At 37.8% G+C, this 15,239-nt stretch overlaps 1 protein-coding gene across 5 annotated transcripts in view; it reads right to left on the minus strand.

The window, feature by feature from the left end:
• LOC103026485 (IQ motif and SEC7 domain-containing protein 1) overlaps positions 1-15,239 on the minus strand; it is a 296,017-nt gene that overhangs the window by 196,753 nt on the left and 84,025 nt on the right. For all 5 annotated transcript variants that reach the window (XR_007423895.1, XR_007423896.1, XR_002650850.2 and 2 more), the window contains exon 3: positions 12,513-12,614. Coding sequence is in view for 2 of the 5 variants with exons in the window: in XM_022676789.2 (XP_022532510.2) it covers positions 12,513-12,614 (102 nt within the window). In the remaining 3 variants the exon portion in view is untranslated. The remainder of the gene's footprint in view (positions 1-12,512; positions 12,615-15,239) is intronic.

Consider the following 15,239-nt stretch of genomic DNA (forward strand, 5'->3'; position numbering starts at 1 on the left):
ACACTACACTACTCTACACTACACTACACTACTCTACTCTACACTACACTACACAACACTACACTACACTACACTACAATACACTACACTACTCTACACTACACTACACAACACTACACTACACTACACTACTCTACACTACACTACACTACACTACTCTACACTACACAACACTACACTACACTACACTACACTACACTAGACAACACTACACTACACTACACTACACTACACAACACAACACAACACTACACTATACTACACTACTGTACACTACACAACACTACACTACACTACACTACTCTACACTACACAACACTACACTACACTACACTACACAACACAACACAACACTACACTATACTACACTACTCTACACTACACAACACTACACTACACTACACTACACTACACTAGACAACACTACACTACACTACACTACACAACACAACACAACACTACACTATACTACACTACTCTACACTACACAACACTACACTACACTACACTACTCTACACTACACAACACTACACTACACTACACTACTCTACACTACACAACACTACACTACACTACACTACTCTACACTACACAACACTACACTACACTACTCTACACTACTCTACACTACACAACACTACACTACACTACACTACTCTACACTACACAACACTACACTACACTACTCTACACTTCACTACTCTACACTACACAACACTACACTACACTACACTACTCTACACTACACAACACTACACTACACTACACTACACTACTCTACACTACACAACACTACACTACACTACACTACACTACTCTACACTACACAACACTACACTACACTACTCTACACTACACTACTCTACACTACACTACACTACACTACACTACACTACACTACACTACACAACACTACACTACACTACTCTACACTACACTACTCTACACTACTCTACACTACACAACACTACACTACACTACTCTACACTACACTACACTACACTACACTACACTACACTTCACTACTCTACACTACACAACACTACACTACACTACACTACACTACACTACACTACACTACTCTACACTACACTACTCTACACTACTCTACACTACACAACACTACACTACACTACACTACACTACACTACACTACTCTACACTACACAACACTACACTACTCTACACTTCACTACTCTACACTACACAACACTACACTACACTACACTACTCTACACTACACAACACTACACTACACTACACTACACTACTCTACACTACACAACACTACACTACACTACACTACACTACACTACACTACACTACTCTACACTACACTACACTACACTACTCTACACTACACAACACTACACTACACTACACTACACTACACTACACTACTCTACACTACACAACACTACTCTACAGAGTCAGGACTGTGTTCTCATTACAGCTCGACCTATACATCACTTACAGCACCGCCACCAAATCTGCTGAAAAAGCACCAGCAATGTAAATACTGTATTACACAGCAGAAAAAACAGGGCAGAAAAGGGCATTCTGGGGGATCGTCACAGTGCATGTGTGTGATGCTAGTGTTCCTACAACACATAACGCTTTTTACATTTATTTTAGACACTTTCACTGTTTTTTAACACGCTTTTCATACTTATATTTTATACTGTATACAAGCACACGTCACACCACCAGACAACACAATGTGGAGTATATGTATAGATAGATAGATAGATACTATAAAAGATTCTAAACTTTGAGATTTTAAATATTAACTATACCTTGTAAGATATAAATAAAATAAAACATGCTTAAAGAATATATATATATATATATATATATATATATAAATATATAACAAAAAATAATAAATTCATATATATATATATTAATATATGAATAAATTAATATATATATATATATATATATATATATATATATATATATATATATATATATATATATATATATATATATATATCTTTGTCTATTGTCTTTCCATCTGTCTTTCAGTCTGTCCGTCTGTCCGCCTGTCTGTCCACTGTACCAATAGTTTTCTGTCTCTATCAGTCTTCTGTCTGTCTGTCTATCCATGTGCTTAACCCTTCTTTTAATCTATCACACTAAACTTGTATCACTGCGCCGATGCGTTGCCGAGTAACGGCGTATATACACAGGACAGTTTTGAATCATCACCTCCAGCGGTAGCAATATTATATAGCAATATTATATATATATATATATATATATATATATATATATATATATATATATATATATATATATATATATATATATACAGTGAGTCCAAGAAGTATTTGATCCCTTGTTGATTTTCTTCGTTGGCCCACTAATAAAGACATGATCATTCTATACTTTTAATGGTAGATGTATTCTTACATGGAGAGACAATCTAAGGAATATATATTAATTGATTTGTGTTTCATGGAGTGAAATAAGTATTTGATCCCTTAGTATTCATTAGCAGTTCTGGCTTTTACAGACCAGTTAGACACTCCCAATCAACTTGTTACCTGACCTGAAGCCACCTGTTCTCACTAATCACTTGTGTGAAAAACACCTGTCCACAGAATCAGACAGATCACACAGATTTCAAGTCTCCAACATGGGTAAAACCAAAGAGCTGTCACAGGACCTCAGAGTCAGAATTGTTGACCTTCACAAAGCTGGAATGGGCTACAAAAAGATTAGTAAGGTGTTGGATGTGAAAGTAACAACTATTGGTGCAATTATCAGAAAGTTTAAAGAGTATAACATGACAATCAACAGACCTCGGCCCGGTGCTTCAAAGAAGATTTCGCCTCGTGGGGTGGCAATGATGCTGAGAACGGTCAGAAATCGTCCTGCAACCACTCGGCAGGAGTTAGCAAATGACCTGAAGGCAGCTGGGACCACAGTTTGCAAGGAAACAATTGGCAACACTTTGCGCAACAATGGATTCACATCCTGCAGTGCCCGAAAGGTACCCCTGCTGAAGAGAGCACATGTGGAGGCGCGCCTCAAGTATGCCAATGATCATTTGAAAGATGAACCAAGTTATTGGGAGAAGGTTTTGTGGTCAGACGAGACCAAAATTGAACTTTTTGGCCTCAACTCCACCCGCCATGTGTGGAGGAAGAAAAATGCTGCCTATGACTCCAAGAACACTGTGCCCACCGTCAAGCATGGAGGTGGAAGCATAATGTTTTGGGGGTGTTTCTCTGCCAAGGGTACAGGGCTACTTCACCGCATCATTGGGAAGATGGATGGAGCCATGTACCGCACAATCCTGAGGGACAACCTCCTCCCCTCTGCCAGGGATCTGAAAATGGGCCGTGGTTGGGTCTTCCAACATGATAACGACCCTAAACATACAGCAAAGGATTGGCTCAAGAAAAATCACATTAAGGTCATGGAGTGGCCCAGCCAGTCGCCAGACCTCAATCCGATCGAAAATCTATGGAGGGAGCTGAAGGTCAGAGTTGCCAAGCGACAGCCCACCAACCTTCATGATTTAGAGAGGATCTGCAAAGAAGAGTGGGCCAAAATTCCCCCTGGTGTGTGTGCTAAACTTGTGGTTAACTACAACAAACGTCTCACCGCTGTGCTTGCAAACAAAGGCTTTGCCACTAAGTATTGAGTGTGTTTGGCAAGAGGGATCAAATACTTATTTTCCTAATTGAAATACAAATTAATTAAAATTTATTCTTAATTAAAATTATATTCTGGATTTTTGTCTTGATATTCTGTCTCTCCATGTAAGAATACATCTACCATTAAAAGTATAGAATGATCATGTCTTTATTAGTGGGCAAACAAAGAAAATCAGCAAGGGATCAAATACTTTTTGGACTCACTGTATATATATATATATAATATTGCTATTATATAGCAATGATGCCAAGAGTGTGCAAAGCAGTAATCAGAGCAAAGGGTGGCTATTTTTGAAGAAACTAGAATATAAAACATGTTTTTTTTATTAAGTACATAAAACTCCACATGTGTTCATTCATAGTTTTGATACTTCAGTGAGAATCTACAATGTAAATAGTCATGAAAATAAAGAAACCACATTGAAAAAGAGAAGGTGTGTCCAAACTTTTGGCCTGTACTGCATATATATATATATTTATATTCTAGTTTCTTCAAAAATAGCCACCCTTTGCTCTGATTACTGCTTTGCACACTCTTGGCATCATTCTCTCAATGAGCTTCTCTAAAAGAGGTGGCCACCTGAAATGAAACGTTTTCCAACAGTCTTGAAGGAAGGAGTTCCCAGAGGTGTTTATTAGCACTTGTTGGCTCTTTGTCTTCTTCACTCTGTGCTCCAGCTCACCTCAAACCTCAAATCTGGATTGGGTTCAGGTCCGGTGACTGTGGAGATTCAGCTCATTTTTTGTTAAGTACATAAAACTCCACATGTGTTCATTCATAGTTTTGATGCTTCAGTGAGAATCTACATTATTGTAGAATATTGTGATAATATCTTAGAGCTGTATCGTTCAGATCTAGAGCTGATATTACAGGATATCTGATATTATGATACACCAGTGAGGCTCCAGCGCTCGTACACATCCTCTCCCCTCTGTCTGAACCTGCTGTGTCTGAACCTCTCCCCCCGCCTCCTCCTCCTCCTCCTGTACCGTTAGACGGAGACGCTAAACTCAGACTGACAACAGCAAAACGTGAGCACACACCCCGCGCTGGTGTCAGATACAGCGCCGGGGTCCAGAGCCCGGTCCTGCCGCCACCGCAGCAGCATCTTCCATCAGCAGCGTGAAGGACACTGTACCACCAGCCAGCACACAGCCAGCCTGATCACAGCTCACACACACACACACACACACCCACAGCTACACATCTGTCTGTAAAAGCAGCCCTGCATTTTCTGAGATCATGGACGAAATTTTGATTTCAGAGTTGGGGGGGGGGGGGGCTTGAGAACCGCTATAACTGCTATAACCTAGAAGCTTTCATTTTCATCCTCATTTACATAACATTACATAACTTGATTTTTGAGTTAAAAAATAAGAAATTGAATTATTTTGACAAGAGAATGGGAGAAATTGAATAAAATATCCATAATTCTATCCAAGTTTATGGTACGGTTATAGTCTGAGGAAAAAACTCCGTTTGATTATTATGTGCAATTTACTATTTATTTGCCATATTGTTGGCATATGTATGCATAAACTCACATTTAGATAGATAGATAGATAGATAGATAGATAGATAGATAGATAGATAGATAGATAGATAGATAGATAGATAGATAGATAGATAGATAGATAGATAGATAGATAGACAGACAGATAGATAGTACTTATGAGCAAATATACAGGCTTATTACAGTCATTATAAGGTATTATGCATGTCACATGATGCATTATACATGCATTCATAAGGCATTATGAATACAGGGTTCATAGATAGATAGATAGATAGATAGATAGATAGATAGATAGATAGATAGATAGATAGATAGATAGATAGATAGATAGATAGATAGATAGATAGATAGATAGATAGATAGATAGATAGATAGATAGATAGATAGATAGATAGATAGAACAGACAGACCAACAGACAGACAGACAGACAGATTGACAAAAGAGTAGATATACAGATATGCATTATAATATGTAATGAATGTGGTTATAGAGTCTAATAGAGATGACATTCATAGAAAGTGTTACCGTATTTATTTTATTTATACCAAATCTGTGTTATAGTGCATTACAACACTACATTGTACAATGTTCTTATGAACAGACATTATGAGGCATTATACGCCATTTCTGTACAAACCCTTATACTTGTAGTTTCTAATGTGTTACGAATGTCACTGTAAGTACTTATGAGCAAATATACAGGCTTATTACAGTCATTATAAGGTATTATGCATGTCACATGATGCATTACACATGCATTCATAAGGCATTATGAAAGTGTTACCAAAATAAATTAGAAAAACAAAAAAGACAAGATAAAAAAGACAGAATATCGCAAAAAAGGCACATATTAAGGAACAACAACAAAGAAAACAGAACAGCTATGAAAAAAATGGAGAAATAAATATATATTTGTTTTGAATGTGGAAACAAATAGAGAAAAAAAGAGAGACCTGACCAGGAAACCCTTCTCACACAGGGTCTCATCACCTGACCCCAGCTCTGTCCTCAGCAGCAATAACAGATTAAACACTCTGATCTGATCTTTTATATTCTGGTTTTAATTCAGGTGACCACTCTATCACCCCCCCTGCTCCCCCCCCCCCCCCCTGCACCCCCTTGTCCCCATTGTGCCAGGCCTCGCTCCACTTTCCTCCAACAATAAAGAGAACGGCTGAACCGCCAGTGGAGGGAAAAATAAACATGTTTTCTAACTCTGATCTCTAAAAATAGAACTCTGAAATCACCACCACGCCCGGCCAGACGCAAACCAGCCAATAACACACCTCCCTGCACATCCAAAACACACTGTACTCTACACTTCACACACTGCACCTGATTAAATCAGCTCATTTACAAAGAGGATCTATCATTTCTGACTCAAAACAATCAAAACATAACACACAGTTTTGAACTGTACTGTAATTCTCTACATAAGATAAATATATTATTGGGCATAACTTTCAGAATTTAGAGTCGTCTTTAGAAATAATCTGAATTGTAAATACAATACAATAATATATTATTAATAAATGAGTAAATACATAATATTTTGGAGATGTCATGTTGATCTAATGTGATACAGACTGAATATATTACTTCCATTCATTCTTAACCTAATTTTAATCCCATTTTAATCCATTTGTAGCCCTGGCACTTAACCTTCCTATAATCCTAATCTTAATGGGGACATCAGGGTAAATATAAAATATAAAATGAACAAGAGAATATGTTTTCTACATGCTGCACACGTTTTTTGCATTGGTGTTTATTTTTTTAGGTCAATTTAACCCAAGGCTGTTTTAGCTGTATAAACATATAAAAAATATCAGCATTTTACACACATTTGTTTTAGACATGCATATTGACATGCATGACATTTATAATCTTAAAAACATAAATTATTTCCTTTGGGTTTCATTAAATCCTGACATTAAACTCTCAAAATCTCAAGTGTACATGAGCTACTACAAAGAATAACCACAGGGGTAAAACGATGCTTTCTGCTTATGATTTAATTCAATTACTGATTCTGGATTCATAATTAGAGTTTCTTACAATATTTGGAACACATTTTAAATGACAAAACCAAGACAAAGTCTAAATAAAGCAAAAGCCTGCAAAGAGTCAAAGTCTAGAGAGAGTTAAAGCCTGGAGAGAGAGTCAACGTCTGGAGAGAGTCAAAGTCTAGAGAGAGTCAAAGTCTAGAGAGTCAAAATCTAGAGAGAATCAAAGTCTAGAGAGAGTTAAACCCGGAGAGAGAGTCTAGGCCTGGAGAGAGTCAAAGTCTAGAGAGAGTCAAAGTCTAGAGAGTCAAAATCTAGAGAGAATCAAAGTCTAGAGAGAGTTAAACCCGGAGAGAGAGTCTAGGCCTGGAGAGAATCAAAGTCTAGAGAGAGTCAAAGTCTAGAGAGAATCAATGTCTAGAGAGAGTCAATGCCTGAAGACAGAGTCAAAGCCTGGAGAGAGTCTAAGTTTAGAAAGAGTCAAAGACTGGAGAGAGTCAAAGTCTGGAAAAAGTTAAAGTCTAAAGAGAGCTAAAGCCTAAAGTCAAAGCATGGACAGAGCCAAAGCCTGGAAAGAGTCAAAGACTTGAGAGAGAATCAAAGCATGGAGAGAGAGAATCAAAGCCAGGAAAGAGTCAAAGTTTAGAAAGAGTCAAAGCCCAGAGAAAGTTAATGTCTAAAGAGAGTATCAAAGTCTGGGGAGAATCAAAGTCTAGAGAGAGTTAAAGTCTATAGAAAGTCCAAGTCTGGAGAGAGAGTCAAAGCTTGTAGAGAGAGTCAAAGCCTGTAGAAAGTTCAAGCCTGGAAACTGAGTCAAAGCCTGTAGGAAGAGTCCAAGTCAAAAGAGTCAAAGTCTGGAGAGAGTCAAAGTCTGGAGAGAGTCAAAGTCTAAAAAGAGTCAAAGTCTAAAGAGAGAGAGTCAAAGTCTGGAGAGAGTCAAAGCCTAAAGAGAGTCAAAGTCTGAAGAGAGAGTCAAAGTCTGGAGAGAGTCACAGCCTAAAGAGAGTCAAAGTCTGAAGAGAGAGTCAAAGTCTGGAGAGAGTCAAAGCCTAAAGAGAGTCAAAGTCTGAAGAGAGAGTCAAAGTCTGGAGAGAGTCACAGCCTAAAGAGAGTCAAAGTCTAAAGAGAGAGTCAAAGCCTAAAGAGAGTCAAAGTCTGAAGAGAGAGTCAAAGTCTGGAGAGAGTCACAGCCTAAAGAGAGTCAAAGTCTGAAGAGAGAGTCAAAGTCTGGAGAGAGTCACAGCCTAAAGAGAGTCAAAGTCTAAAGAGAGAGTCAAAGTCTGGAGAGAGTCAAAGTCTGAAAAGAGAGTCAAAGTCTAGAAAGAGTCCAAGTCTAAAAAGAAAGAGAGTCAAAGTCTGGAGAGAGTCAAAGCCTGAAAATAGAGTCAAAGACTGGATAGAGTCAAAGCCTGAAGAGAGTCAAACTTGGCAGGTGCCATGGTGACCCTCCACCCTGCACATAGCAGAAAAAAAGTGTTTGTATGATTTGCTTTATATCCTCCAGCCTTTGCTTACGCCCACTGATTCTCCGACCTGCACTAGCAGGATTTTTGTAACCTCTGGGGTTCAAACAGAGCAACTGCATAACATGGAACCAATGCATCATACCAGGATGCTTTGTTACAAACCTAAATAAAAGATGCTTAACATAAAATCACTTATAATCGAAAATACAGGGAAAAATTAGCTATATATAGCTATTTGTTGGATGGGCTCATATGTCTTGTACTGTATGTGCTTGTTGCATATGGATCATTTTACATCATTTTTTTCAAGCTAGTTTCTGGGTAAAACACTGTTCAAATTAGGCAGCAGGATCTATAAACTGGCTGCACTGCTTATAAACCTCTCCACGAGGCCAGTGTGGCCTTTTATAAGCTCTCTTTCACCAAATTGTAAAAATGATGAAGTACGAGCTGCTGACCAGACGCTGATTCAGAGCACGTCCTCGTTATAGTCCTTTAAAATCCATTTCACTTTCCTCCGTCCTGCAGCCCAGCGTTCACCACCCGTCCTCATCTATTCGGTTTATCTTCATCTGCTCAGGGTTTCCGTACACACACACCTATACACTCACACACACACACATACACTCATACACACACTTGTACACACAGCCAAATGCCTTGTCATAAGATAAGTGATTCCTCAAGTAGTAATAATGGTGTCAAATCACATTGGAGGAGGGCAGAAAGCAAATAGGCCGACTGTAATGAATGAAAACAACATCACCATCATCATCACCATCATCATCATCACGGCTTTCGCAGAAGCAGAGCAGGTCCCACTCCGACTCCAGCATCAAATAACCCTCACAGTTCAGCTCGTTACGATCGATCTCCAGCCAGCCTGAGCAAAGAGCTCGGCGGGAAGAAAAGACGGCCAAGTCTGACCAGCGGACGACAGTCCAGTCTGGAACACCACAATCAGACCAAGTAAAAAATCTGGGGGTTGGACAATGAAACTGAAACACCTGTCATCATTTTAGTATGGGAGGTTTCATGGCTTAACTGGATCAGACTGGTATCCAATCTTCATTAATTGCACATTATTGCACCAGTAAGAGCTGTAAGAGTGTGAAGGTTCAGTTAGCAGGGTAAGAGCACAGTTCTGCTCTAAATATTACAATGCACACAACATTATGGGAGACATACCACAGTTCAAAAGAGGACAAATTGTTGGTGCACGTCTTGCTGGAGCATCTGTGACCAAGACAGCAAGTCTTTGTGATCCATCAAGAGCCACGGTATCCAGGGTAATGTCAGCGAGATACCACCAAGAAGGACCAACCACATCCAACAGGATTAACTGTGGACGCTGTAAGAGGAAGCTGTCTGAAAGGGATGTTCGGGTGCTAACCCGGATTGTATCCAAAAAACATAAAACCACGGCTGATCAAATCACGCAGAATTCAATGTGCACCTCAACTCTCCTGTTTCCACCAGAACTGTCCGTCACCACAATAAATTATTGTGCTCTAAAACCAGGTGTTTCAGTTTTATTGTATGTACACATTACAATGAAGTCTGGAGTAGCGTTTTTGAGTTAAACCCATAAAATTCCTTCTACAGTATACAGGCTACAGGTGTAGATGATACAAAACCCTTGTATCATGTTTATTTTAAAATAAAGTTCAGGAAAGAGTCAATTTTATGATCGTATTCATTATATTGTGACATTAGCAGATTGACTTAAATATTTGTTTATATTTTCTATTACAATTACATTAATGCTTTTCAGTAAATGTTCCTTACCAAACATGAAAGCTTTTATGTAATGCTTGAAAAAAAAAAAAAACTCTGAATTTAGTGGTGTAATATTAGGCAGACAATGGACAAAAATCCTGTCCTCTTAAGGGGTTAACATAATGCTTTACTACAAAAATATAAACCAGCCGGCCTAAAAAGAGACAATATACACATTACAATGATGTCTGGACTAATGTTTTTGATTGAACTCAATTTAGTTAAGTCTATGTAATCTGCAATGCTTTACCACAGTCAGCCTGAGCAAGGAAATATACACATTACAATGACGTCTGGAGTAGCGTTTCTTAAGTTAACACAACTCAGTTATATCTATATAATCTGGACTGACCGTAAATAATGCCCATAAAGAAACTTCTGGACTAACGTATTTGGTTGAACTCAATTTAGTTAAGTCTATAATCTATAGTAATCTGCAATGCTTTACCACAGTCAGTCTGACTAAGAGAACACCCCTATTACAAGGATGCCTGGACAAGTGTTCTTTGAGTTAACTCAACTTTGTTTAGTCTATAGAATTTGCAATGCTTTACCACAGATGGACTGACCGAAATTGAATGAAAAACCATTATTATAAACCAGCCTAAGACTAAGACTAAGAAAATATGCATATACACATTACAGGGACAACTAGACTGGCATTTTTTGAGTTAACTCAACTTAGTTTAGGCTATAGAAACTGTAATGCTTTACCACAAATGGACTGACTGAAACACATAGCAAGGATGACTGAACTAACATTTTGAACAAAAGTTGCTATAAACCAGTCTGACCAAGAAAATTAACACATTACAAGGATGTCTGAACTAGCATTTTTTGAGTTAGCTCAACTTTGTTTGGTCAAAATAATAGCAATGCTCTACTACAGTCAGTAGTATCACAAGGATGTCTGGACAAGAGTTTTTTGAGTTGACTCAACTTTGTTTATTAAAAATAATAGCAATGCCCTACTACAGTCAGTAGTATTACAAGGATGTCTGGACTAGAGTTTTTTTGAGTTACCATAACTTAGCTTAGTTTAGTCTATAGAACCTACCACAGTAAATGCCTTACCACAGATGGACTAACCAAAAAAAGCATAAAGAAACATTGTTATAAACCACACTTTAGTCAAAAAAATCTGCAATGCTTTACCACAGCTGGAAGAAACATTGTTATAAACCAGTCTGACTGAAAAAACATCCATATTACAAGGACATCTGAAGTAGTATTTTTTGAGTTAACTAAGTTAAGTCTATAAAATTTGCAATGCTTTACCACAGATGGACTGAATCAAAAAAAAAAAAATCCACAAAGAAACATTGTTATAAACCAGCCTGACTAAACACATGTATACATCTGAGTTTTTTTTTGTGTTTTATCTCAACTTTGTTTAGTCAAAAAAATATGCAATGCTTTACAACCGCCAGACTGACCAACAAATGTGTACAAAAAACTTCGGCAAAAACCAGGCACATTCAAAAATTCTCCACATTACAAGGAGACCTGAACTAGTGTCATTTGAGTTAATTCAACTTTGTTCAGTGAAAAATAATATGCAATCCTTTACCACAGACACACTGACTAAAAAATGTGAATAAAGAAACATTGAACAAGAAAGTGTTGACATTACAAGGAAATCTCAAAATGCATTTGAGTTAACTCAACTGTGTTTACTCTATATCATTTGCAATGCTTTGCCCCAGTCAGGCTGTCCAAAAAATGTGTATGCAGAAACATTGTTACAAACCAATCCCAACACATTACAAGGACGACTGAACTACCATTTTTTGAGTTAACTCAACTGTGTTTAGTCTATATAATCTGCGATGCTTTAACAAAGTCAGACTTTACAATATATATGAATTGTGAGAAAATATAATCAATATACTGAAAGAACTTATGCGCGTTTTCAGTGTTTCTACACTGCAGAACCTTCAAATATGAGCAGCAAAGCACCTTCAGATACAACCCCACCCCTGAACTCAATGCCTCAAAAGTGTTAAATTCAACTTAACCTAGTTGTAACTCAATTTGTACGTAAAAAGAGAAAAAGCCAGCAGGTCTACAGTACCCGAACGAGGCCGACTTCCACTGGCGGCAGGGGAACGTTCTCCTGCACATGGGTGATATAAGGCTGTTTTCTGAGGCTTCCAGAGGAAGAGAGGCATGTCTCCTGCAGAGATAATAAAGAGAGAGAATAGAGTATATAAGATTATATATATATATATATATATACACCTAACTCATCTACAGAAAAACATTATCTCAGCCACAGTCTGCACATCACAGCAACAAATCTCATTACAGTCAAACGGACCCCAGTGTAAGCAGAGCACATGACGGCTTCTAATTTAATAAAGCATGTAATACATACAGAACTGCAGCGCTGCGCTATGCTATATCAATCTGTTAAGAAAAAATAAATGATAAAGCAGGAAATTACATCATATGCATGCTCACAAAAAAAGCTTTTAATAAAAAACATTTGTCTTTTTGAATATATACGCTTTGGAAAAAAAATAAAACTCAGACTGCTCAACATGCACCACGCAGCTTGATTTAGGGAACGTCAGTGTGTCTTCGCTATCATAACAACGGGAAAAGTATGCAAACTAGTACGTACATAATAATTCTCTCAATTAATCATGGGTGTGTTTTGGGCGTAATGTTAAATCAACCATGCAGTGTGTCACTTGCCTTACATTACATTTAAGAGTCTTTAAGAGTCAGGTGGGCTGGGCTCTGACTTTGTCAAATTGCTACTTTAATGGCGCAGCACTTCTGCTCGTTTACGCTGTGAAGTTTTAATCAGTCAGTGTGTGGTGCACCTGTATGTTTTCTGTTGCCAAGATAGCAATATGCCAGAAATGTACCTGAACACACCCCACTTTTAGACCACCACAACCATCGGCTTTGACATTTTAATGCCGTAGACATTGTTTTTATTTGTTGAGAGTTTTACAAAAGAAAATCGCAGAAAATGAGTGCAAATAGCAGAGCGCCATTCTGTCCTCATTTAACTACCTGTGCACCACACACAGGAGTAGAGATAAATGTCAACTGAAAAAATAATAACTCCATTAAAGTCTGGATAACTAAAATGTGTTTTTACAGTGCAATCAAAGTGGAACATACTTCAGGGCTTAATTGTATGTCATCAGAAATGGGGGCAGGTGGTGCAACAAGTAATTATCACTGTCAATTCCTTAATTTCTCTGTGATCTGAAGATGGAATTAGCTTTTATTAACTTGTGTTTTATTTTAATTTTCCGATCCACCTTAAATGCTGCAGCCTCTTCCATCTGGTGCACCATTTAAGGTGGAACGGGAAAGTTAGGTAGTCTCAGCCAGCCACTGAGACTAACTACAAGCGAATTCTTTTAAGCAAGTTATAAAGAAAATGAACATAAAACATTGAAAATACACATTAAACTATGGTAATATAGTGGTTATTAGCATTTTAACAAGGAAAATACTCAAATCTATGGGTTTCTTTGGCTGCTTTGGCTAGTGCCATCTTGGCAGTGATTCTCATAGCGCTCTGTTTTAAGTGTTCCTCTGAAAAGTCTCAGTTTAAAGGGTCATGAAGCCCTAAAACTTTCCCTAACCCACCTCTCCATACTAACAAGACTCGGGACACCCTACCTCTAGATATAAAACATGCAAAAAAGAGTGTTAGGGCTAAGTGGAAGGGATAGTGGAAGCCCCTATGGCTATTCACACTAGGGGTGTGTTTAAAAATTTGATTCTTCATTTTAAATCGATCTTCATTTGAATAATCCGATATCGATTCATATAGACCGGAATAAATACAGTTTTAACGTCTCTTGTTTTATCTAGACCATCTTGTTTTAAGGCTATTTAAGTGACATAAATTTGGGTAACAATTTAATTATTATATAATCCATTTCTTGAGTCTTGAGTAAAATTGCTGGGGTCAAATTGACACCAAACATAATACATGCTACTATTGTTGATAAAATAAAATATTAGTAAATAGTTGTATAGTTTTATATATTTTTAAATAACAAACGTTTTTACTCACAAACATATAGACATAAAAACACTAATAAGATCTCTATTTTAAATTTAAGGTAAATTAATGAGATTTTATGGTGATTATGCATATTACTCCATAGTCGCATTACAGGTATTCTGGTTGTATAAGAGGGTTGGGTGGCTGAGTATAATATTTTAGTAGTCAACAAACAAATAAAATGTGACATAAACTTGGGTGAAAATGTAATTATTACATAATAATTTTCTCTAGTTTAAAATTGCTGGGGTCAAATTGACCCCAAACATAAAAGGTGTTAGTAAATTTGAAGGAAACAGGAGGGTTGATAATAGAAGTTTAAGTGTCCCTTGTAGAATCACAACATTTCATATTTAAACTACAATTTTTCCTGTAACTGAAATTGACCTAAATGAATTGATTTTGAATAGAATTGGGACCTTGTGAATCGGAATCGGAATCGAATCAGGAAATCAGTGACGATACCCACCATTAATTCACACAGTCACAGAGCAGTGACTCAGCAATATCAGTAATAACCACTGCAGTTATTATAGTATCACAGGCTGAGATAGATGAGTGTGAGGTCATAGGCGTGAAGGTAATGAGGAATAAACTCACACCGACCCCCTGAGGTGGCAGACCGTTCCCCCTGCCCCGCCCGAGGGCACAGCGCAGTCCTGCCCGTAAACACACGTAGCCCATCTCCCCCCGGACGTTAATCGCTGCATCAGGTTGAGTAATGGCGCAGGGGGCCGAGTTTAATTGAGTCATTTCCCTCCA

Source organism: Astyanax mexicanus, chromosome 13, assembly GCF_023375975.1.
Source record: "Astyanax mexicanus isolate ESR-SI-001 chromosome 13, AstMex3_surface, whole genome shotgun sequence".
NCBI classification, from domain to species: Eukaryota; Metazoa; Chordata; class Actinopteri; order Characiformes; family Acestrorhamphidae; genus Astyanax; species Astyanax mexicanus.